Here is a 26,651-nt window from a genome sequence, read left to right as displayed (position 1 = left end):
GTTTTATTACATTATATATCATAAGCAACAAAGGCATTCTTCAGTTACTTTGATTACTTGCCTCTAGTTGCTAGAAATAAAAATGATTCATCAAAATACTTATAAATTCAAGCCATATTTAATTTAGCCCCATGAGAATTTCTCCCATAGACTCATGTTTGAATGCTTGATCCCGAGTTAGTAGAACTGTCTGGAAAGGGTCAAGAGGTGTGGCCTTGTTGGAGGAGGTCTGTCCCCATGGTTAGGCTGTGAAGTTTCTAAAGCCTGTGCCAAGCTCATCCCTCTCTGCTGCCTGCAGATCAGGATGTAATAAGTTCTTGGCTCCATTGCCATGCCTGCCTGGCACCATGTTCCCCGCCATGATGGCTATGGACTAAAACCCTCTGAAACTAAAAGCAAGCCCCAATTTAAATGCTTTCTTTTCTAAAAGCTGCTTTGGTCATGTTGTTTCATCACAGCAATAGAGCAACAACTAAAACAAGTCCTACCATGACTGGTTACCCTGACTAAACTATGGCTTCATCCATAGACAACTCTGAATAACAAAAATCCTCTTTTCAATCTCATGCCAATTTAAATTTGTAGCTTTCTGCTCTTTTCAGGATGGTATAGTTCAGTAACAAATGAAACTCCATTCTAACCTATTAAACAAAACAAAACAACTCCCCTTCCAAAAAAAAAAAATATCCCTTATACTTGAGGCCTTATACTACAAGGTCTTCTGATAAAGGCGTTTAATTTAATAGTGGGTACATGGTGCCCCCTGCTGCACAACTAAGGAAACAGCACACTAGTGAAAAGTACTCAAACCAAGAAATGAAATTTAGGGATGAATCTCACTCAGACTCTTGGTTTCAGCACATTGCCTTTAAACATACATTTAAATTTCCACTTTAAGTGAACCACCTATTTCACACATGCCTAGAGTCCACAGCTAGCTCTTCCCTGGCCCATCTATATTCCCCAGGACATCTGTGAATTGAATCTGAAGCCTCTGGCCTCGCATGTCAGATGACAGAAGGCCTCTGACTATGCACAGCACAGCCACTGTCATCGGCAGAGGATCCACCTGACCTTAGCTCTGCTGGAATGAAAACAGAAGCAGAGACAGTCCGCATCAGTTGAGAGACAGCAGCTACATAGAGAACCCAAAGTTCTGATCTTCTAATATGATCTGTGTTCAGGGCATAATAGACCAAAAATAAACAAGGCAAGAGGATTAAAACGAGGCATATTAGAATAAAACAACTGAAAAATACTTCCTCCAGTGAACCAACAGGCAGAATTCACTTTGTAAAGACTCAGCTATGACATACTTATACATAACATAACGTGAAACTGTCTTGAAACATTACCATCTGTGCCCTAATCTGACAATTTTGAAAGCAGTTTTGTGGTATTCTTTTTAAAAATTTTTTATTAAATTAACTAGTTAATTAATTAATTAAGATAGGATCTCGCTGTAGAGCAGGCAGAGTTTGCATTTAACTCTTCAGTCAGGCAGCTGGCCTTGCTGTCCCAGTGCAGGGAGCACAGGTGGGAGTTACTATGCTCAGCTGGACTTATGTTTGCCTATACTTATTTTTTAATTAATTTCTCTAATAAAGGATACTTAAAAATGCTTACTTAAAAATGTAGCTGGATAAAATAATCACCAGACAGATGAATAAAAAAAGAAAAAACAAACAAATCAACCATAGTCTTTAGAAAGAAAAAGAATGTTCTTCATTCACATTTCATAGAAGTCTGGTATCTAAAGCACTTGAAACACTCTCTGGTGGAAACTGATACATGCTTAAAACTGTAAAAATTCACAATCTGATTTTTAAAACCACTGAAACCTAGGTCAATAAAAAAATAATTAATGAAAATAAAATAAAACACACAAACAAAAACCCAATCAGGTAGGTGACTATCCTCTCCAAATTAACTTTTAAAATTAACACATACCAGAGAGACAATACAACACAATACAATAGGAAAAGGTGTATTATACTACCAAAAACTGCTATTTTATTTTATTTCAAGTTTTTTTCCTTTGAGTTTTCTTCTAGGGGTTTCATGTCTTTCTTTATTATTAATGAAGTCTTTTCATACAGTATATTTCGACATATCATGCTCTTTTTCTTCCCAGGTCCTCCTTCCTCCTTACCTTACTGCCCACCCAATTTCATGTTTTCTTCTCTCATTTTCACAAGAGGCAAAACCAGAAAATCAGTAAGGAAAAAAATACCAAAATAAAAGGAGCATAAAAGGAAAAAAAAAAAAACAGAGATAGGTATCATGTGATGTGGTGTTAGCAAGATAATTGCCTTGCGTTGCACATGGCTGTAAGACAGCTCAAGCCAGGAGTGCGGGGATCCCTGAGGTTCCGGAAGAAAGCTACAGAAGAGACACAGGAGAGCTTCTTCCACATGAGAATGCTCTCAATACCCATCATGGCAGTTTCCATGAGCCAAGAGCCTCCATGGCAATCAGAGTGTCCTCTGGGCTTGTCTACTAGAGACACCTACCATCTGGCCTTGACAGGAACATGGCAGCCAAGATACAAATTCAATCACAAATAAGTTTCACATGCAATAATTCAAAATGAGTATGTCCCATTATATAAGTATGTCCCATTATGTCCCATTATGTAAGTTATGTCCCATTATATAAGTTAACATGGTTTAGTATATTAATAGTTGGTCAGACTACATCCAACTATTCCATTATGTTCTTGCTATCATAATTGGAGGAATGGTAAAAGGCAGAAAAGTATCTTCCTATAAGAAAAGATGGCTTTAAACGGTAATTTGAAATCTAGTTTCTGTAAAAGACTAAGGAAACTGATTACTTAAAGAAAGGACTACAGGGAAGAACAGAGATGATTAACTCCATTGCTCCAACCTGTCTTCCTGTTCTCTTAGCTAAGTGAGCCTGCCGCTCTACAGGCATGCTGTCAGCTGACAGACAAGGCCCCTGTTCCCACAGCCCTGCACCCTGACTGGGGAATGATTGATCAGTAGTCAGTAAGGAAGGACCACTGCATCTAGCAGGTACTTAAAACATATCTGCTGATGTAAATAAACACCTTCAATCAACATCAAAAAGACAAACTGAAGTAAGAAGTACAGAGTGGCAGAGGACAAGGAGGATGTCAGACAACTACAGGTCTGCTAAGAACATCCTGATTCAGCTCAGACAGTAACCAAAGTGTGCTCTATCAAGACTCAAGCAAAGAACTTTCTGGAAAGAGGGCACTTGCCTTGAGGCAGCAGTGATTTGACATGTAGACAGAGGTGAGTGTGGGAGATTTTATGTTGGTGGTTTCAGTAAGAGTGAAAATGCAGAGCTGGCATGTTACTGATTGGTCCTGGAAGTGAGGAACAGACTTACTAACAAGGGGGAGGCGTGAGGTGGAGTCAGGAGAGACAGGAGCAGGCTTCAGGGACTGGGAAGGGAGGGAGAACAAGGCCACAGGGAGGTATCACAGAAGGGAGCAGCTGGCATATATGGCTATTCCAAGCTGAAGCAATGGGCAACAGTGACTTCCTGAGCTGCAGGTTCAGAAACTGCATTTAAGAATCCTGGCTAAGGTCAGGTGGGTGGTGGAACCTGGAATCCTAGTACCTAGGAGGCTGAGGAAGGAAAACTTCTAAGATCAAACCAACAAATGGGTTAATAAGTTGGCAGGAAGAAGGGAGAAAGGAATGGCTATTCCTTGTCCTCCATAGGGAGAGAAAACCCCGAGATAGAGATAGCCGCAAACTCAAGGAAATGGGCAGGAGCAGCTTAGCCTGAGACGCTCATGAGAGTCTGGCTGCCTACATGGAGCGGCTCTCTACACAGAGGCTCCACAGGCAGTGGGGCTGGAGGGTCACTCACAGGCGGGGCTGCCCCCTAGGTGTCCTTCCAGTGCCCCATTTCAAGGGACTTAAGGAAAGTCTTGGGTCAGTGAGATGGCTCAGCACTTAAAGGCACTTTCCACGTGGGCCCAGTGACTTGGATCCCCTGGACCACATGGCAGGCAGAGAACTGACTCTCCACAGCTGTCTCTGACATGCATACATACATACATACATACATACATACATACATGTTATATCCGGCACATGTGCAACCACATGCACATACACATACAGAAATGAAATGAATTAAACATTTTAAGAGAACCAATACTTTACCAATAAGTGTGCAACTCATTTTGTTAATAGGTTGATTCTAGAATAAATGAAAAATCACCACTACAAAATCCATGTTCTGTCAACTTGTTACCTGTCTTTGTTAACAGCAGGTTATCCAGGTGGCGGTCTCCGACTCCCAGAATGTATGTAATCACACAGTATCCAGCTGGAAAACAACCACAGTTGGGAAAGACACACTTCGCACCTAGGCTGCACACTGACCACAAGAGTGATAAGTGCTATTTTAATTTCTACATGGTTTTTATTGTCTCCAATTTCCTCACTAAGTTAAGGGAGCTGCAGCCTCCCTGATTCTGTTACATCCTGAACACTAGAGAAATTAGTATTTGCAACAACAACAAATCCTCAAGAATTTTTGTCAAATTATCAGGTTTTTTAGTAACATAAGCTTGATGAACCTTAACTGAAATACTCATCTAGAATTTGTCACTGAAATTGATATACTACAGGTGACTATCTAAATAAATACATATAAGGTAAACTGTCAATCACCCCATAATGTACAATTAGCTTATTTGACCAATACTCTAGCATAGTATCATCTCTTTTTAATCCCTCCTTTAAAACTATCATTATAAAATAATACCTTAAAGAAAAGAAAATCAGTGCTCATGAATACAAGCTGCATAGTGACTGACACACAGGAAATTATAAAGAAACTCCAAAGCATGGTCCTACTTCCTTCTGAGAACAAATAACTTCAAAGGCCATGAAAATCCCTCTCCAAGCAAAACTGTTAGATCCGCTTAGCATTAGTAAGAATATTCTTTCTGACTAAGGTTTTCCACGTACATTAATTAATGATAAAGAAAGGTTCAAAACAGGAAGCCTTCAGCGGGAACTAATCAGCTCTCACATGGGAGAGCAGGTTGCTGAGTGAGGGAGCCTGTACCCACTGTGACTAACAGCAGTCAGACTGCCATCATTACCATTTCAAAAGTCCACGGATTCCCTTTACCACCTACACCTTTTACGTTTTCTCTTATAAAATGTTTAAATCTTAACATGTTGTAATTATGAATTAATATAGCAACATCAGTATGGCTAGCTTTTCTTTACTCATATCCATCCACAGAAAAACAGTCCAAAACACTTACCACAGCTTTTAACATAAGTATCCATGACCTCTGCACTGATGCCATTGGGTCCAGTCTCACTTGGGGCATATTTCCTGAAAAAGTTCTGCAAAGATACAATATGCAAGTTTACAATATAACACATCTAAACAAGATAAGCATTACCCAATCATGAGTACTGGCCAAGCGACTAGTTTATAGTCGAGGCTATAAACACAGCCATGGCAGGGCTTAGTAATACACGCTGTTGCAAGAGCCTGGAGACCTTTTGGTTACTTCCTTCTCATTCACAGTTAACCTCTTTGTACTGGGAGCCTTAAGCACATAACATGACTTGGACATTCAATAGCAGACTTGAGGCCCAGGCTTCTGTTTTGAGCTTTCAGGCACTGCATGAATGTGTGGAAAGATCGGTAACCAGAACATATGAGTGAGTCATACGCATTGATCAAAAACGCAAACAACCCCAGAGGAACACTACCATAAGAAGGCACGCTTCTCAGGACCTCTCCCACATGTATCTTCAAATGCTCGACCTTGTAACTCAATCAATAAAAGGCAGAGCAAAGTTACACTGAGATTCTGATAGCTAGAAATGTCATTGTGAGGAGTGTGCCAGACCTTCCTGACGGGTGCTGTTATGTTCATGGGGATGGAGAAAAAAAGGTGAAACTACGGTGAAGGCAAACTTTAAATTCAATAGAATCTGAAAATAAATGACCTGTGAGCTGCTAAACTACCCACAAACCCCAGCTGTGGCTGGACTCAGCAGAGGAAATCTTTACTGAAGCAAACTGTCCTCAAAGGCAGCATACACGAGCAACACCATTACTGACAAACACACAGGCTGAGAGCGAAGGGCACGTCAGAGACACATGACTCATGTGGCCACAGGGAAAGGGCACACAGCAGGATCGGATGGAAAAACGCCACAAAGTCATGTGGAAGAACATCCTTTCTTCTAAGGGACAGAATAAGCATAACTCCCCCACAATACCTCTAAAATTAAAAAGAGAAAAAAAAATTCCCCAAATTAAAAATTTGCCACAATATGGGCACAATTGTACAAAGGATGTCTAAGGACAACATTTGGTGTAAACTTGTTTTAAGAATGAACATTGAAAATAAATAAAAATGTACATCAATTAATGGTTAAATAAATGATAGTGTATCTGCATGTTGGAGCAGAATCCAACTATAAGCTTTAGTTTATGTGCTATGGATACTGAGCACACGGTGTGCCACATACAGTTAGTTCTACGGCTGGAGCGTCCCAATGACCTCCAACTACAAAGAACTCTTATGTCTGAAGAAAATAAAGGCTTGCAGAAAGAAGAAAAAAGGAGACTTGAATTTAACAGGGTCCTTCTTCATCAGCTGTGAGTATCACATAATGACATCATTACCTGAATGCTTCCCTCTGTGTCTAGAACTTCGGCGACGGGAACTGACTGTATGAACTGCATGAAGCCTACATGGAAAGAAGCATTAGTCCATCAAACGCCATGCTAGGCATACCCAGGCCCATCAGCAAGGCCAATGCCCTGTACTCCACCTGGGCTGGCTAGCCAGGGAAGCCAAGGCTCTGCTGGGCAAACCTTGCCCCATAGCGATACAATCTTCTGTTTGCAGAGCAAGGTCTGTAGCCACTGTGCTAATTTTATGTCAGTCACAGAATTATTAGGCAACTTTTTTCAATTAGTTTGATTTATTTATGTTTCTCTAGGAGCATTTCTATCCAGCACAAAGAATTATATTTCTTAAACCTAGCAACCTTCCATAACTTTAAAACAAATAGGAATTAACAGCAGTAAAAATTTAAAAATCACTCTTAAGAAATGTGGAGTTCTGTTCACTTACTCCACCTTTTATTATCTCCTGAAAGGCAGAGAAGGGGCGTGCAAACGCTTAGACTACTTACAAACACCACCAGCAGCAGCAGCAGCAACAACAACAACAAACCAAAACCCAGACCCAGAAGGCTGGAGTACACAACAGTGAGAATAAGAATAGGGATGGTCAACGTGGGATGAGAAGAGCATAAAACAACAAACACGTAAATCTGAGTGACAGCATCTCTGGATTTGGCAAACATGGCCCATATTCAGTGCCCCTGACACCTTGTGGGCAAAGAGCATGCCTGCAGAGTACAAAAAGAGGAAAAGTCTAGAACCACTCACTTCAACAAGCATTTATTAGCTTTCTATAATGTAGTATAAACTATGGAACATATGTAAGAAAAGATGCTTTTCTCCAAATATATAACTTAAAGTTCAAGTTTTACTGGAATTAACATTATAAATGAGAGAACACCATAAAGTTGAGGAAGGAGATTCAAGTTAGACAGGAATCAAAAGCCACAACACAACTGGGCCACATTTTTAAGAAGTGGGGCAGTAACAGGTGAAGCTTTATAGGAAATGAAGGGTCAGATACAGATCCCAACATCTTAAAGCCCAGTCTGAAAGAGCCTTAGAGAAACCCAAAGGTTTCTAACCAAAGCCTATGAGAGTGGGGGAAGTAGCCAAGGAACAACTGGACACAGCTGCAGGGGCTTGTCAGCAATTCATAACTCAGTTCGGTGGCCTCCTCTTTGTCTTTGTCCCAAAAGCAAATAAAGGCTAGAAATAAACTGCTGCAGAAAAGCAAAAGGGCACAAACCCCCTTAACTGTACTTTCAGAATCTCATTCCAAGGAGAGACTGAGAGGAGGAGGACAGCTCCAAACAGGCGTGGGAAGGAAGGGAGGGTGAATAAAGCATGCAGGAAGTGAACGCTGTTCAGTACCATAAAGACCTACAGGTGTGTTATGTGTGTGCTCAAATGGTACATACTGCAAATGCAGCCGACTATACACTTGCCAAGTAGCTTTGTGGTTCAAAGTCTTTCTGAGCCACAGAAACTCTCACAGTACTGTGCAGGCAGCTGTGGAAAATCCTATGAACTACAGTCAATCAGAAGACAGGGAGATGTGTTACTCTGATGTGCATGGGCAAGTATCTTCCAAACACGGCCCTGTATCTCTGTAAAAAGCAAAGGGGGAGGAGAAGCAGAGCAGGGAAGACACAGGGAACAGAAGAAGATGAAAGAGGAAATCAATGAAATAGTGCAAACAAGGAGGAGGGGGACAGGACAGGGGGAGGTAGACGGTAAGGACGACCCAACAAGTTCTCTGAATAAGCTCATTCATGCTCTAACTTTCTTAATTTTTCAACTTAAAAGGCAAAGTTACTGACCGGATCTGAAGAAGGCGATCACGACTCAAAAGGAACTCACCATGTTTTGTACTAGTGGCTAACACCTTGTAAGGGGTCAATTTCAAATCCAGGTTTTCTTTCCGTAACAGCTTTTGATTGAAAGATAAAATACATGAAATGAATGTAAGGACCAGCAGAAGCAGGCTCGTGGACACATACCACTGCAGTTATACAATAAAGACACAGGAGCAATCTTAAGGGCGACACATTAACTCTCAGGGTCAGAATGAGCTCATTTGTTTGGTGATAAGACGCATTTTATCTATTTTGAATCTGCCATACAGTCAGTAACCATCCTAATGTTTCATGCTGACCTTCCGAGACAGAAAGTGCCATGAAAGACAGAAACAAAGACAAAGGGGAACTACGTTTCTCTAAAAGCCAGAGACAGAAATGGCATTTAGCACAAATCTAACTCAGTACATTACTAAATCTGACGACTCCATGAAACTTTGGGGAAACAATGGTGTATGGACACGTGCAACCCTGCTTGCCATTAGAGCCACTTTGCAGTGACAATAATAAGCTTGGTCAAGGTCAAATGGAGAGTGCTGAGCTTTGCAGCACTGTAAGTAAAGGACACAAATGCTTCTGGGTCTGTGAACGTGGACATGCCAAACTGTAGTTCTAACATGAGGTGACATCCTTGCCAGCAGATTGTGTTCACCTTGTCCATGAGGGAGATGATCTGAAGAATAAGCTGATCTTGACGCAAGTCGTCTCCATGCTTGAAAATAACTGGGTACTTGCCTCCATCTTCTGTCTTAAAGAACAGCTGGGCAGGCATAAGAGCACTCTGCAAAAGAAAGACACTGACTGAAACTGGGATGGGAGTTAATGAATGAAGATCTACCACGTACAGAAGGAAATACCGCCTCTCAGCTACCCACACAGACACACAGGACCTTAAGCAATGAGCTGGCTGTCAGAAAAAAAAGCAGGATATCATGTAAGGGACTGTGAGTGAGGCAACAGCTTGGCTTTGGAATCAGACCAGAATGCAGAGGAATGTAATGCTGCCAGGTAGCAGCAGAGTGACCTGTAGAGAGCATTCAAGCTGTTTCCTCCTCTGTGAACCATGGCTACCCCTCTACTAGGATAGTAGGAAACCTTGTGGCCCAAGCCTGACACCTGTGGTACCTAACTCTGGATACATGTTCACCATGTTGTTTTGGTGCCAGTGTTCTGAAACAAGAAGGTCAAAGAACGTCATTTCAAAACAGGCAGATGAAAGTCAAGAATGTACATACCATTAAGTTTGTATCTTTGAGACTCAAAAATCATTTTAAGTTGAGATTGCAAATATCTTTGAACATTATTCAGAAATAGTTATTTGCTTTTCTCCAGAATTTTCTCTTGGTTATGTAAAACATCTAGATTAGGTTAGCCATATGCTTAAATCAACATTAATCAAACCTTAAATGAGAGAATCGTGTAACACCTCACATCAAAGAGATCTGAAGTCCACCACAGTGGAGACAATTGGTCAGAAGACCATTCTGAGAGACATTCTATGGATCTTTATTACTGAGAGGAAAAATATACAAAATGAAAATAAGGAGAGATTTTATAATGCAACAAATAAGTGAGTCTGATATAATGTATGAGGTATACAATCCAACTAAATGAGAAAGCGCAGAAACAGCAATATAAAAAGAATCTCAGAGGGAGGAAGAGTCGAGTGGACAAGCAGACAGCAAAACGCTAGTGACAGAATGAGTGTGGACACAGCTCTTCATGGAAAGCCCAACTGATGTGGTGGATGCTTGAAAACCACCTACAAAAGATAGGGGGAGAGTCACCAGACAAACAAATACAAAACCAACCAGACAAGAACAACAAAAAATACCTTTGAGAATCTGCGGAACCCAGAAACAAAAGTGAACTGACAATCTGATCTTCGAACCTCTTTTTTTAGGGTATTTTGTTACCAGCCCTGCTGAAGTGTCTTAGCTCCAGCTGATTTCCCAATAGCTCAAGAAAAGGACTAGAGCCATCTTCCAAAGGAGTGGGCAGACTAGGGGCAGGGGGCCTCTGTTGTGCTCTTTATCTGCTGATGTAAAACCAAGTTGAAAACAGGAAGAGCACATGAAATCTACAGAGAGGACACACACTACACACCTGGCACCTACCCCAATGCCTGAGGTGGTCTACGCTCTATCAAGATGTAGCTTTTGCTACCAGGATGAGGTCTACAAAAAACTCCAAAAATCTTGGGAAAAAGAGTTGAAAGAAGTTTATAAAAATATTATAGGAATTCTAACCCCTCTGCAAGTAGATGCAAAACTCTCAACTTCAACATATGCTTAGTCAGGGTCAGCCAGTCTAAGGAACAGTCATTATCTTGTAGATCCCTGGTATCCAAGACCTGAATGAACTGAATAGCCAGGAGTTGCCCTAGTGCTGTGTAAGTCACCACTCACTCACTAGTTTTGAACAGTAACTACCTCGTGTCACTATGCCTAAGCTCCAACTCACAGTTTTCAAGAAAGCCTACACATATAAGAACGAACCAGAAGAGGAATTAACAGGACTAGATTTCTTAATCAGAAAAGTTTCCTGTAACATTCTACTGGCATTATTCAGTACATAGAAGACAATATGAAAATATTCTATAACTGAGGATGTGTCTAGAATTCACCCAAAAGGTGTGGCAAATACATGCTACCAGCTCCTATTTTGAAGTTTCTGTTTTGCCTCAGAAGGACTATTCTATACCCTGACTGAAAGAAATCTCAATATGTTTCTACCTCATTACTCTTGACTGGTTCTTAGAAAAAAAAAGGAACATTGGGTTTTGGTTTATCCCAAATGAATGCAGTTTGCACACCATATTTCAAACTACTAGCAGAATGTAAGGATAAAGCCATTTGTGTACTATATTTTCCAATTACAGGGTATAAAATCAATATTTAAGTTGAAGATTGTAGATTGTTATTAATGAATTTCAAAACCAATTAGATGAGCTGAAAGAAATACTTAAAATTTAACTGAAAGGCTATAGCTGTAGTTCATGGTCAGAGCACCTCACCACCATGCTGCTTAAGACACACATAAGAGATTCAAACTTAAAGGCCACTTCTGGGCAACCCAGTGACTATCATACTTAACTTAAAAAAAAAACATACAAGGAAAGAAAGAAACAATAAAAACTCCTAAGCAATTAAAAAACATTTTGAACCAATAGATGCTAGCAGTATGGTTATGCTGTGTGCTGAAGCTCCTGTGCATCTGCGTGAGCTCAGCTGCACACCATGCTCTGGTACACCTCTGAAAAGCTCCTGTTCTGCCACAGATGGTCTCTCCTACCATGTTCCCGAAGTCCTTCCTTACTTGATGTGAACGGATGTCAGTGAGGTTTATGCTGTGTGCTCCTAGAATCACTTTAACCACGGTGTCTCTCCCAGATCATCCTGAATGATACCTGATTAGCCTGATTTAATTTCTACCTGTACAGTCAGTAGACAGTGAAAAGAACATCTGGCACACTGCTTAAGAATAAAGAGAACTGCTTCTTATATCAGTTAGGGGCAGAGAAGACGGCAGTTCTTTGTTCATCCTAGCTTGATACCTGGCTTGGTGGCCAAAGCTGTTTTATACCTAGGATACACAAAAATCAAATCCAGGCAGCCCACAGCACGAGGGGAAGACAGACAGAGAGCTAGGTTAATCTATGACAAGATGTGGGCAAGGAAAGATGCCCATACACCTGCCGTCTGCCCCACGGCATGAGAGGGCCGTAGACACAGAGCCCCGCCTAACACCATGCAGTATAGCACAGGAGGAAGATAGACAGAGACCTGTGGAGCGCCATGCTGCCCACAGACCTGCCCTCTGGTGCATGGCCCAGGCAGGCCAATGATACCCTCTTGTCACCATGTCATGCTGTTCAGTGTGGATGGAGAATGTCACCAGCCTGTGGCCAGTGTATAATGGAAGCATCACAATGTGTGAGTATGTGGTGGTCTGCGGGAGAGAAAGAGAAGTGGAGCATCTTGAGCATCACGGACAGAGCTCAAACTAGAACCTCAAGAAGAATAGCCTGTTGTGAGTGGCCAGCCCTGCCACCTTGGGGCCACGCCGAGGTCCAAGTTCAAGCTGCCACTGAGGGCTATATCTGAGTCTGTGGCTACAAAGCAGCAGGGGTTGGTGTCAATGTCTGTGGCTCTTCTTACTACTAGAGAACAATGTGCCTGGTCAGGGCCACATGGATGTTTAGGGGCTGTGCTGAACTGACGGCACCAGATACACAGGCAGCATAATCTTCTGATGGTAGTTCTGCTCTGATTGTAAACACTGGCCTCCCATTGTACACAGTGGAGACTCATCATACTTACCTTGAACAGTGTAGCTGTTTCAGGGATGATTCCCCTTATTTTCACCTGTGGCTCTAATGGCAATGGGATCAGCTCCACATCTGATAAGTTCATTTTTTCATTATCTCCAAGCAATGCTTGAAGTCTCTCATTCTAGAATAAATTAGAAAGCAGTAATGAGGTGGAAATGAAAGATCATTGCCAAGCATATAATAATGACATAAAGCTGATTCTATTAACATCACTTGCAAAGCACAAGAAAGTACCTGAAAAACTACAGCAACGAGGGTCTGCCCTCCACCCAAGAGACAACCAAGGAAGTCACTAGGACAACCCTCATCCTTCACAAGGCAGTTTCTGGTGTCTGTGTCTGGAGGTTCTGTTAGTCTACAGTTCTTGTAGGGAGCCCTGTCAGACCATGGTATTTATTGTCTTTTAAGACAGACAGACACACAGATACAGACAAACACACATTTATATAAATATGCTTATACATATACTTATATATGTTGAATGTAATTTGAGGTAAACATAAAAGAATATGGTTCCTAAGACCAACAGAGTCAACTAACCTGGACCCTTGGGGCTCTCAGTCTGAACTACCAACCAAAGAACATACACAGGCTGGACCTAGGCCTCCCTGCTCATATATGTAGCAGATATGAAGCTTGGTTGGTCTTCATGTGGGTCCCAAACAACTGGAACAAGGGCTATCCCAAAGCCTGAATGTCGGATATATTCTTCTAGGTGTGTTGCTTTGTCTGGCCTCAGTGGGAGAGGAAGCATCTAGCCTCACAAGAGACTTGAAATGCCAGGTTGGGGGAGGATACCCAGGGAGCCACACCCACTCAGAGGAGAAGGGGAGGGGACCATGAGGAAGGAGTGTGCAAGGGAGTGTCTGACAGAAGGGCAGTGAATGGGATGTGAAGTGAAAAAGTAAAAAAAAAAAAAAAAGAATATGGTTTCTAGAGGCTTTGTCAAACATCGCTGTCCTCTGCCCCTACTGCTGGCGACACCACACACTTAGGACACAGGACTCACCTTCAGGCTGGATCTGACCTAAAAGCTCTTTCCTGAGGTCTAGCTTTCATGCTTCCAGGAAATACAATGCAAGCTGGGAAGCAATTAAGCAGCTCCTGCCAAACTGTGACACCTATGAACCACAATTACAGCATGGCAAGACATGCACAGAGGTCCAAGAAGCTGCATTCACCCATCAGCAGCAAGCAACAACTGTCATCCAATGTGACTTAAAGCCTACTCTAAAAGACAGAAATCACACCTGTACTGGAAACCTAACCAACTTCCTGGGAATAGTGAGGTCATCGATCTTAGAAAATGACCTACAATCTCCACTTTGCTAAGCCAGCAGAATTCCTTACTACATTCCAAGTCTCTTCCTTTCACCCACAGAAGTCCACCCCTCAATGCTTCCCATTCCAGAAAACGGAGGCCATCACAGAAAATCACAACTGCATACAATGCAGCGCTCAACTGACTGTGGGGAGCCCAGCCCCAATGGATACAGGTACATCAAGATGCCTCTGCATCTTGGCTCAGTGAATGTAGCAGAAGGGAGGATAAAAGAAGTGTAAGGATCAATATCAGGTGTTGGAACACGGTCCAAGAATGGACTTATTATGTGAAAAGAGTTCTGGTACTTGTGAGAAAACGTCAACACCTGGCAAGACACCTGTAAGCTCACTTTCTTCAAAATGAGTAATTGTTCTTGAAATGTGTTTTATATTCCTCCAGATGTAGTAGATAGGAGTGAGTTTACTTCACATTATTCATTACTGCTTGTTGTTGCTATTCAATTATGCCTCTATGGAAAAACATGTTATTGCCACATGCTGCTTATCGTTGTGATTGTACACAGCTTAAAATCATGAGAACTCCACCCATGTGACCTTCTTAACTCTCAGAGTATAAGTCATCTGAGGCTCTGAATACAGTTGGCTATTGCATGAGACTGGAGTCTGCAGCCTTTATCAGCTCCATTTTCCCAGGCCCCACTGCCTCTATAGCTAGAGCTGTGACACCAGGGAATCTGCTGTAGAACAGTCTGTCCCAGAAGTGGTTGGTTGTACAGGTAAGACAGAAACTGAAGCCCTATCAACGGATATGTTAACATGGAAGGGGAAAAACAAGATCATAAGGTCCCAGGCCTAGACACAGAACTATAGGCAATTCATTATTTATTGGTGGGAGAAGGAGAATTAGTTTCTCAAGAATGAGCCCCCTTATTGGTTCTGTCCAATGCAGAGTGGTCAGCACTATGCACCACCAGAGATACGTGTATATGCAACACTTGAGTGCGGGGTGGGTGTGAGGGGATCAAGGGAGGGTAACTGGGAGGGCCTAGAGGGAGGCAAGGGAAGAAGGAGTGATATAAGTCTACTAGAGTTAAGAATGTTTGCATGTAACCAAGTACAAGAGAATACAATATGTACTGCACTTGACGATGAAGCAGCGTATATACGTAGGCAACGATCGTTTATAAATAATCCACTTCGCAATAGCAACAGGTGCCTTCAAGAAGCACCTCCTTATTGTTGAGGATGATATTTAAAACGGCGGGACCCAATCTGGCTTGTTCTTCTGGGGCCACCATGTTCCTGACTAGACAAGGCCTGAGGCCAAGAGTGGCAGGGTGCTCTCGAAGCTGCTCAGCTCTGACTGCGGCTCAGGCCAGCCAGATGCACCGGCCCTGGCACCCACGAGATGCCAGCATGGGAGATGGCTCTGTCAATCTACCATGCTGTCTCCACAAAGCTTGGCTGAGCCCAGATAATACCCATCATCCCACAGTACCCGGTAGAATGAAGACTCTTAATACTTAATGGCTATCCAATTGGTACACCTACTTGGTAATGCTAAATTAACAAGATGTCCACACAATTAGCATTGTTACTCAATACCTAACCTAGATATTATAACTATCTTAGACTGTTAGAGACACTTGCACATCCTCCCCGGTTCCTCCCTCCCTTCTTCCTTGATCCTCCTCTTCCTCCTCTTAAGATTTGATTCAATTATTCAACTTTTCTTGTCTTATCTTTGATCTTATATATCTATATTCCTCAGATGGGCTGTAGTCTTTGACAAAAGCCACCAAGGAAACATCTGTCTATGATTATCTTACTAGATTAGGAGAAGGGAAGACACCATGTCCTTCATATCATTAAAGTTATGGCCCAGAAAAAATAGCATCTGCAGAGGAGAAGCCTAGCTATTTTGTTTATTATGTGAAAGTTTCCCACTTATGGGAAAGATGGCTGCTAGCCAGAGCATACATAAAAGCAGACTGGCTCTGCAAGGTCCTCTGGTCCATTGTCTTCTCAAAACGTTCATGTAAATGATCTTATGTCTCTAAACAACTAAGATTCTAAGATAAAAGACAGTAATGCAGTGTAGATGGAACTGTGCTTTGGGAAAAATAGTCCCAAAAGTTACTAGAGTTATAACATTAGACCAAGTAATCCCTTAATCCTTTAAACCTGCCATTTAGTGCCACCTTCTGTTAACATGTGTTAACTTACAAAACAGGATTCCACATCATCAGGGCTCTGGGCTCATGCGACTATAATTATCTATGAGAAGTTCATATAGAGCCAGGCATTGTGGCTCATGGCTTTAAACCTAGCACTCAAGATGGGGAGGCAGGAGGATGAATTCAAGGCTACAGAGCATGTAAGAAACTGTCCCTAAAAAGGAAGCAAACAATGTACATATGTGTAATATGACAACCCAATAAGACAACGGTCAGCATTCAGGATCGTGGGATAGGACGTCACTGTCAGATCTGTGGCCTACCTTCTTCTTGCGGTTCCCACTTTCTCGCTGCACTGCCTTCATCAGATGAACCAGGCGATCTACAAAGGTCTGCTGTGCCGCCAGCAGGGAGCGCATGACTCTCACGGACTTGTCACCCTAAGGGAGCAAGGTGAGAACAATCAGCTGAGTTTTCACAGTGGGGTCTTTCCCTTCCTCTTCTAAACTTCAAAGTGAAACTGAAAAATATTGTATATCTTGATTAAGAAGTAACGAGAAACTTCCTGTCTAAGGTAATCACAACCAACAGATTAAGGAAGAAAACTACCTGGGTCCTGAGTAATTGTTAGTGTCTATGACCATGTGACAGAATAGGATTTACTCACTATAAAATGCTTCTAATTGCTAAAAAAGATCCCAATTCCATAGCTTCAAGTGGAAATCTCCTTGAAAAAGAAATCCCCAAATGCAGCAAACATTTGCTGACCAAATGTTTTAGCAAACAGATATCACCATGCAGTAATTCCCAGTTCATATAATATTACATAATGTACTTTCTAGTTTATTCTTCAGAGTTTCCTGGAAAGTACAGTGGAGAAAATAGTATCATCCCATTTAAAACACTTAAGCTCAGAGAGAGTGCAAGGCTGTAATGGGGTGAGATCCAGGGCTCGTCTGTTAGTTAGCCTGACACTGCTCTGGAACCTGTACACAAGCTTTGTCTAAAAGTGTTTGTCAAGCTGTGGTTTAACTTTTTAAGGAGTTCGAAAAGGAAACAGAAGATGCAGTAAAAAGATACCAGGAAATGGCTCAGTAGCACTGTCAACTGTTTTTCTTTGCTCTTGTGCCCTCTGGTGGCCAGACATAGACACTGCTTTAGAGAAGCAAAACCAGTGGAAAATGGCCCTGTAAGATGTTATTGAAGTCAGGTAAAATATCTTACAAGAGAATTACTACTACTGAGTCTAGATGAAAAAGAAAGGTCGGACAAATAAAATTAAGGGAGCAGGAATTTACTCATTGTTTGGTTAATGTAATATCTATTTAATAAAGAGCAAAAAATCTGAAGTAATGATTCACCCATGGGTATCAAAGAAGCCATAATACACATTAGAAAATGAGTATCTACGTTCCAATCATTTATTTATAAACAGTGAACTTGGGATTTCAAATAATTTTCATGTGTCACAAACATCAATCTCCTTTCTTACTCAAAGCATAGATGTTTTTATTTCAATGTTTTGCCTGCATGTAAATCTGTACACCACAGTCATGCCTGGTTTCCTTGAAGGATAAAAGAGGGTAGGATGTCAGACCCCCTGAACTGAACCTATAGACTGTTGTGTGAATGCTAGGAATTGAACCCAGGTCCTTTGGAAGAGCAGCCAGTGCTCGTAACCACTGATCCAGCTCCCCAGCTCCCTCTTTTACTTTTTTCTCAGCTCATAAGATTACTGAAAGAAGCAGCAGCCAGATCTGGCCACGCAGGTGCAGTGTCTTAGTACCTTGAGCAAGGCTTGGCTAAAGCGCCTCATGACATTCAGGTACATCTCGTGAGTCTTTGGGTCCCTCTGCTGGGTGTCTTGATCTTCACACTCCACTATCACATACCTTCAAAAACAACCATGGTTAAGACTCGTAGATGATAGATGATAAGAGAACCTCAGATTCATCTTGTCTGCACTTGCATGGTTTCATAAAATAGATTAACACCTGGTTATATGAGTAGGGGTAGTAACAACACCTTTCAGCTCCATGCGACCCAGGGATAGCATCAATCTGCAAGGCTCCACGTTTTTCTACATGATTCCTTGGAACCATGCTCCACTATGTTATGAAATACCTGGAAAGAGTAATGCCTTCCTTTTTCCTTTGTCAATGAAATTTGCATATCTACCAAGTAACTGCACAACACACTTATTACTCCCTCGTCTCACACGTGGCACAATAAAAGGTGTTCCTACTCTGAAAACTTCTCCGGAGCTACCTTTTCTCTGACATATTCTTGAAAGATGACTAAAGGTTTAAACTGAGTTTTTTATTTTCAATCCAACATACTCATTTCTCAAAAACCCAAATAAAATCTTCAACGCTTCTATTATAAATGTTGTTTTAGACAGTTAATAAAATTATTTTCCTAAATCTGAATTTCTTGAATGATAAGCATCACACATTATTTAAATAAGCTGAGGTGAGAGGTAATTTAATATGTGTTTTGAAATGTTTTGATAGTAACAAACCATCACACATATCATAGATGCAGTAAATTAAAAAGTAGAACCTCTATGGCACTTAACATTTCTTACTTCTCTACCTATTATGTAAGACGTACTACTTCTTAATTCTCTCTTGTTTACTAATGCTAAACTGGAAAGAAGCTTTAAATCACTTTCAGTGGGCCCTGATAAACACATTTACATCAACCTTCTTGTTTATCAACAGTGAGCTTGGAGAGAAGAGGCATGGTGGGCAAGTCTAATTCTACCACTTGGGAGGCAGAGTACTTAGTGCTGGCCTGGGTTACATGAGATCCTGACTCAAAACAGTGAAAACCGGGAGGGTGTATGTACTTCTCAGAATAGCACTTCTGGTTGACTCAGGGGGATGGTTACCATGTCAGAATCCATATATTCACACTCACTCTCCTTCCCTGACCCCGTACCCCACTGTGTGCGTGTGTACGCACATGCATGAGTGCATGTGTTAGTGCATGCCTATGTGTGTGAGTGTGTATGTGAATGTACACAAACACGTTCAGGAACATGTGTTATGTATTAGCAGACATGCATTTGTATGTATATGTGCTCCTTCCTACGGAGGTCAGAGGTTAACTCTGATGTTGTCCTTAAAAGAGAATTTCTCACTGAACTTGGAGCTCACCAATTTGTTAGGAAAACTGGCTGCTGAACTTCAGACGTCTGCCTCTCTTCATCCCCAAGGACGGCAATTACAAGTGTCCTCCACTCACCTGGCTTTCTATGTCAGTATTGGGGATCCAAACGTATGTTTGAGGAGCAAATGCCCTGCCCTCTGAGCATCTCATCAGCCCTGGAAGAATTCTATTCCACCAAGCTTACTCAACCCTACTCCAACTCCAAAAACCACAAGAAACTTAGAAACCGCTTAACTGATAACATTTGTCAGCTGGCTAGTGACGTAACACAGACTGCTATCCTTTATACATACTATGACTAGAGGAGTCCATTCAGCCACCTAGAGGATCAAGCCTAAGACTAGAGCGCTTATGTGTTTTCTTCTCCACTATACCCTCAGCAGGCTCATGCCTGGTGGGAGTACATGAGCTTTCCTGCTGTCTGATTTCAGTAATTTCAGTAATATTCTTGCTATCCCTAAATCCTTGAGGGGCCGAGGCATGGCACAGCCAAATCAGAGAGCAGAAGCCCCAGTTAATACACACCCATGTGGGCCGTGTATTGAGTGCTGACTCACATACCCAGATGCGTGCTCTACCTGTGGTCCTCCACCTGTCCCTAACGTGTCTGTGTTCAGTCAGTCAATGCGGCCTGTTAATTGTCTCTACTAAATGCGCACAATGGCTCTGCACCAGTCAGACTGCCACTATGGGGAATTCCACATTAGGGTCACACTTCTTGAGCTCTAACAAGAACATTCTTATTCCTTAATTTCACAACATTCACATTCTCTTTAAAATATGTTACCTGTTCTACCTACAATAGCAGAAGCATCATCCTTCCCCCTTTCAACTACATGGAATAGCTGTGCTTACCCAAGCTCGAGGCTCAACTCCTCCATCCCTGGGTGTGTGCTCCTACTCCAGGCAGGTCAGTCCCCTCTGATGCTGCTAAGCACCAACTTTGTGATTTGGCAAATATGGCAGCATGTGCTAAAGACACTTTTCTTTCCTGTCTCTTCATCCTCCCATCCTCTCTCCAATCACAGGAAGTCTATGCACCTTGCTCCTGGACTTCCTCTATAAGTGGGATTCTCCAGACAGTGGGACTGACAGTAGTTCCCTGTCTGTCAGTGAGCCTCATGTTTAGTTCATAGCATTGATGGACATGCCATACCTCAAAAAATGCTTTCAGAAACTCGATCATATCTGACAGATAACAGATAACTGCTTCAAAGTAGGTAAGTGTTATTTTCTCTCCTGTCCTGAGCTAAGCTATACCACAGCAGCACATGTGCGTGAGGCCTGGCATTTCCAGGAAAGTGCTGTGAGGAATTGAACCTGACCTAGATATAGTACATCATTTCTCAACAAGAGTGTAAACTAAAAACTAATAAAGGTATGAAGGACTAGAGATGCTTTGGAACATCTACAGCCACCACTGGACACATGATTGTCTTAAATTAGAATTAATCCCAATTCACCAGGTATTGTGACACATGCCTATAATCCTATCACTTTGGGAGGCTGAGACAGGTGCAACTTGACTTCTGGACCAGCATAGATTTTGAAATAAGACCTCGTCTCAAGAAATAACAAAAGCAATAATAAATAAGATTAGATTCAACTTCAGTGTTTCCTCCCAGGTACAGAGGGCAGATGAACAGCTCTAAGGATGACTGAAACAAGGCTAGAGGACGGCTCTGTTCTAGAGGACTGAGCCAGGACACAAACAAGAAAACTCTCATTTTCTATTATGGTATTTCAGAATGCACAGTCACATGAGAACTGCACATAAGACTGTCAGAACAAGAGTGTTTGCAAGCTTCAAAATCATCAATGTAATCACACTAACCTAAGCCTGGCTGCTTATGACCCCCCCCACCACCACCACCACTGTATGTGTCGTTTCTTTTCCTATGCACTTACATAGCAAACTCACTCACAAATGAGCATGACCATGTCCTCAGAGCCAAAATGTGACAACCTACCCAGTACTCAACATAAGATGACACCAGTAGGCTCACTCTTCTGTGACAGCTTCATTTAGTGGGGTAACTAACATTCACGACTTTGAAAAGTCTTAGAAGTTAAAGAAAACACGTCCCAGTATCCATAGTTGACTTTCACTTTCAACACATGGAAGGACTAAGAAAATGTAAAACTGCATGGATTTATACATTCTGATGCCAGCATTTTACAGACTAGAGGCATACTCCCCTCTGTGTATTAAAACATTGGCACTATCCATTTTAAAGGGGTTATGAGTATAGTTATTGGCCCCTCAAGGATTTAGGGATAGCAAGAATATTACTGAAATTACTGAAAAGGGAGGAAAAATGGCAAAATAAACCTAGCGTGTTCAGAAGAAAACAGCACGATCAGTTAGATATAAAGTTACTTAATTTAACTGACTGAAATTTAAATTCATTTGTCAGGACGGCTGGAAGCTTAGTGAGGCTCCATCCTCAGAGACTTGGCCCACACTCGCAGGAAGCCGGATCACTTTAGGAAAACTTAGAAATAATTTCTCATATAATTACCATACACTCTATAAAATAGGAGCATCAAACCCAAGCATTACTATCAGTGGGGTTTTTTTTCTACTAATGAATATTTCTAAATATGTAATATGTAGAGTGTACAATGGAAAGAACAGTTAGTTAGCCTTCTAAAACTGGACAGACTTCTCAGTGCATCAGAGACAGAGCAGGGAACCCCACGGTGGCCAGGTCTGACAGGATGCTCTTACACGTAGAAACTGGGGCTATGTTTTATGTTCCCTGTAAATTTTTACCGCGTTTAGTCTTTGACTATTTACTTATCTTTTCACTAGGAAGTGTTTCTTCTGTAATACTGCGAACAGAAACACACTAAAGAATTCAGATAGGAATGCAAAACCCATTAACTGTAGGTTTCTATTAAATCAAAGTAGCAATTTGGCAATATGAGAATTTGTAGGTAAACTCTTAGAAGGAAAAGTGGTACTTAAAACTAACCAAAGTGTTCTTTAATGCATTTTTAAGGGCATCCTAATGCTTCATGGGAGGGAATATGTTTTTATAAATATTACATTCAACTGCTGAAGTAGACACATGGAGATACTTTGCTTCTAGCAGTTCAGCCACTAGGTGTGTGAAAAACTCGCAGGTTCAGTGGAGACAATGACTGATGTCATTAAAATAATCAATATCAATTTTTCCTTGTGGTAGAAAAAACCATAAAGGCTTAGACAATGCTGTTTCTACAGACCGGGCATCTGTGCGCTTTATGCGTCCTCAGCCTCCCTTCCTTTCTGAAAAAGGGAAAATGAGCTGAAGCTTGATTCAACCTGAAACATCAGGCTTTTCAGACCTAGTCTGAAACAAGATGGCACTTTTAGTTTTTTAAGAACAGCAAAATGTCTTATGATTATTAAAAAAAAAATAAGGAATTTTCAGAATGAATGTCCATTAATTTGTGCTATTTAAGTTAAGGCCATAAACTGAGTATAAGACAAAGTAAGAAATCCTCTCTGTAGTTATCTCGGGTTTCCAGAAGGCTCACCCAGCAGGCTGTGCCCTAAGGTCCTCTGCAAAAGTGAACAGGACTCACTTGTCAGTATATAATCCCAGTGATTTTCCCACTCATTCAATGTACTCAACACTATGGCCACACGTCCTACTACCTTGGTACAGGAAGTAGCCTCTTTGTACTTTTGCTTTGCATTGTATTCATGTAAACCATCATGGTTATCCTTGTCTCCTGCAACTACACAGGGAAGAGGAAATGGTTACTCAGACTGCTCTAGAAATGTCGGATAGCGTATCTAATTCAGGGACTGACAAGTTCAGTTACAGCATCCTTCTGCCTCAGCCTCTTCATCTTTAAAATGAGAGAACGTAATTTTTAATTTCAACTTTCTACTTTGTAGGATTCTAGTTGTCTGGTAAATAATGTAAAAATACACTCTTGAAAAGTTACAAAGTGCTTGTTATATACTACTTAAGTAGCAGAAAAGGAAAACAGACCAACCTGGGGAGAGGGGGTCATCATAGTCATTTACATCTTAGCTCTTGAAAAATTTGTGTTGGAAAGACTATGATGACACTGACTTCTGTGAACACAGCTAGGAGACAGGAGGCAGGAGCGCTGCACCTAGGCACTCGGCAATGGCCTTAAATAATCTGTACTTACAACATAAAAAATATAGTTCAAAGGGGTGATAAAAAACAAAATTATTTTCACATACCAGTATAAATAATTAGCCAGTGTTGAGTTCTTACAGGCTCTTGATATCAAGAAGGTACATAGATCTTGCTGAAAAAAATTAAAAGACATATCACCATCTGTTATTAACAGAAAGAAAACAATGAGAGATCCTAGGCTGGACTAGTTTTCATCTGAGTTACAGAGTTACAGTAGACATTTTCATTTCATCCATCCATCCATCCATCCATCCATCCATCCATCCTACAATCCACTCACACCAAACTGACTACAAACTAAGACAGCACATAGAGGATATGGAGTTCCCAGTTCTCTTCACCGAGATATCTGGTAACCGAGAAAGACAATTTGAAGGTGCTGATGCCTTGTAGGATACTGTTACGTTTCTGAGGCTGCCTAAGAGGAGGGAGGGTCATCACTCAGAAGGATATCTACCTTTCCATGAAGGATTAGATTATCTGAACTCTGTGAATACCAGACAGCCTAGGAAATGTTAGTTTGTTTATCAGTCACAAGAAAAATGTCAGAAGGAGATTAAAAGCTGTTTAACCGACAGACAGCTGAAAGCTAGGTGGTAAGGAGGGTGAACCTGGTCATGTCACAGTGTTCCCAGAGAAGCTAAGGCTGCCAAGCTCTCTACCTCAGTTATTTCATCAGCTTTAAGAAAAGCCATGTGATGACCTGCAGGCCCTACACCAATGACCGCCTACTCCCCTGCCCAGACCTCAGCTCTTCCACATTCATGTCCTCAACACACACCCAAGAGCTGCTGTATTTTTTCAGATAACTACTAGTCTAGGAGAACTGTTCCCTTCAAAAATGAGTCTACCAATCTATATGAATTAAAAACACCTGCTTAGTATATGATTCTATAGAAACACACATTTCTATCGTACAATCACAAATACTGATAACTGTACTAACATTCATTAATACATTAAAATGAACATCCTGCATCTCCCTAATAGAATATTTAAACGTAGTTTATTTTTAAATAACATCTAAACCCATTTATATGCCAGAACACCAATAAAATAAATGGAGCAATATCCAGCATATTAAGTGAGGGGAAACGTCATAACCATGCACCATAATCCATTATTGAACAAAGTTACAGTGGTTTATTAATCAAACCAAGGTCTTAAAGACCAACATAGAAAACTGACTGACAGCACCAATTCCACCGAAATCTTGACAAGCTTTTTACTCACCTCTAGATTTTCCCCGTCAGAAACTTCCTTTGCTTTAGATGCAGGAGGAGGAGAAGCCACCGGAGGAAGAGGGTTGGTTATAATTTGAGAGCTAAAAACATAATAGGAGAGGTAACTCAGATGTAAAATCCTGTGTAGTCATTTTTAATTTGCAAGTAAAGAGCTGCTATTGCCATCCTGATTTTTGTTGTTGCTTTGTTTGTTTTTCGATGTGTACATAACAAGCCCTGGCTGTCCTGGACTTGCTTTGTTGACCAGGCTGGCCTCTGCCTGCTAAGTGCTGGGACTGAAGGTGTGCACCACCACACCAGCCTGTTCTGAGATGAGAAAGCAGAGCCATGTAAATAAATATGTAACAGGAAGTTAGCACAACTAGGAGAAGGCAGACCTGAGACGGTATCACAGGTCGTCTAAGTAAGCAGTGAGCAGGAGACTGAACTCTAGCAATCCATGCAAACATATACATACATGTGGTACATGTGGGGAGAAAGGCAGAAATCAACAATACAAAGGGAAAAGAGGCTAACATGAAAACAGAGAAATTGTTAAAAATAATCTTCCCTGGATGGCCATACCTATCTATTTCTGCAGAAGTGACTCCAGAATTTGACAGACTTTCTGACACTGAAGCTTGACTATCCTTCTTGGTAGGTTCCAAACCATTCTTTATGTCATCAAAGTTTTCATATTTCAGAGCCTGGACCAGCTGCAGTAAGTACATCAGCAAATCCTAGAAATAAATGAAGTAAAAAGAGACACACTTGTTTCCAGCAGTCAGGAAAAACTTGGGCTTCTTCCACTAGTTGCCTTTAGCATGACATGAAGCTACTGAGCTGCTGGGTGCACCCTTGTGTCCTTATTTATAAAAAAGACCAAGACAGCAAAGATTGGAGAAACCATCACAATCATAAAGCAAGTTAGTCAAAGAAAGGGAGTGGAGCGTGTGCAGGCCACAGCAGGTGGCCAGTGGGTGATTTCTGTTAAGTAGGGTTGTCTGAACAGCAGAACAGGAAAGTGGAGAAGTTAGAAGGGAGGTTGAGATGGTTGCCACAGAGAGAACTAAGGGTTTAAAGAAGGGCCTTGTTAACAGCACATCATCAAATACACCCCACGTCTATAACTGCTGGAAAAGAATACACTCCACATCTTCAAAAGAATTTCTGTCTCAGGATATTCTTTCTTAAACAACTTTTGTTCTTCTTTTCCTTAAAAACTCTTAAAAGCCCAAAAGCTCTAGAACCTGGAGCCTTTCTTGTTTTCTCCTCTTCTTCCTCTTCCAATTATCCTTTGAGATATCCACAGACCCCTCTAAAGCCCCTGGCTCCCACTACCACATCCCTCTAATAACCTCACATCCTTCTTTTCAAACAGGCACATGGGAGAGACTGTGAGCGGATGCTAACCCTCTGGTTAAAGAAAGGGCTTGAAACACCAGTATCTCAGTTTGAGTCCCTCTGCTGCTTTCTGGCAGTCAGTAGGAGCCTGGAGCTAAACACAACAAGAAGTTGTTCTTCATCTGAATGTTCTCTAATGTGAAGCCTCCAAGTTTAACGTTTGTGAGGGAATGCTGAGTTTCTCTATAAATGTAGTAATATGCTCTTTTCCAGCACTATTAAGGAAATGCAAAAAAAAAAGTTACTTTTAAAACGAAAAAGTTTTCCAATGATGGACAAGAATCAGCCAATGAAGCTAAAGAACTGTCATTGAACTGTCCAGGAAAGGGGAAGTAGAAAAATGTCCCTCCTTTAAA

At 41.4% G+C, this 26,651-nt stretch overlaps 1 protein-coding gene across 1 annotated transcript in view; it reads right to left on the bottom strand.

Moving 5' to 3' along the window:
• Positions 1-26,651, bottom strand: part of Pik3c3 (phosphatidylinositol 3-kinase catalytic subunit type 3) — a 64,822-nt gene that overhangs the window by 16,980 nt on the left and 21,191 nt on the right. Inside the window, exons 9-19 of the mRNA XM_028783974.1 lie at positions 25,477-25,631; positions 24,902-24,992; positions 23,713-23,780; positions 18,115-18,220; positions 16,652-16,768; positions 12,857-12,988; positions 9,187-9,315; positions 8,539-8,608; positions 6,670-6,734; positions 5,285-5,369; positions 4,258-4,332 (exon numbers count right to left, since the gene is read on the bottom strand). Of these exons, the coding sequence (XP_028639807.1) occupies positions 4,258-4,332; positions 5,285-5,369; positions 6,670-6,734; positions 8,539-8,608; positions 9,187-9,315; positions 12,857-12,988; positions 16,652-16,768; positions 18,115-18,220; positions 23,713-23,780; positions 24,902-24,992; positions 25,477-25,631 (1,093 nt within the window). The remainder of the gene's footprint in view (positions 1-4,257; positions 4,333-5,284; positions 5,370-6,669; positions 6,735-8,538; positions 8,609-9,186; positions 9,316-12,856; positions 12,989-16,651; positions 16,769-18,114; positions 18,221-23,712; positions 23,781-24,901; positions 24,993-25,476; positions 25,632-26,651) is intronic.

Source organism: Grammomys surdaster, unplaced genomic scaffold (assembly GCF_004785775.1).
Source record: "Grammomys surdaster isolate TR1022 unplaced genomic scaffold, NIH_TR_1.0 99377, whole genome shotgun sequence".
NCBI lineage: Eukaryota > Metazoa > Chordata > Mammalia > Rodentia > Muridae > Grammomys > Grammomys surdaster.
This window is presented reverse-complemented; position numbering and strand designations above follow the sequence as displayed.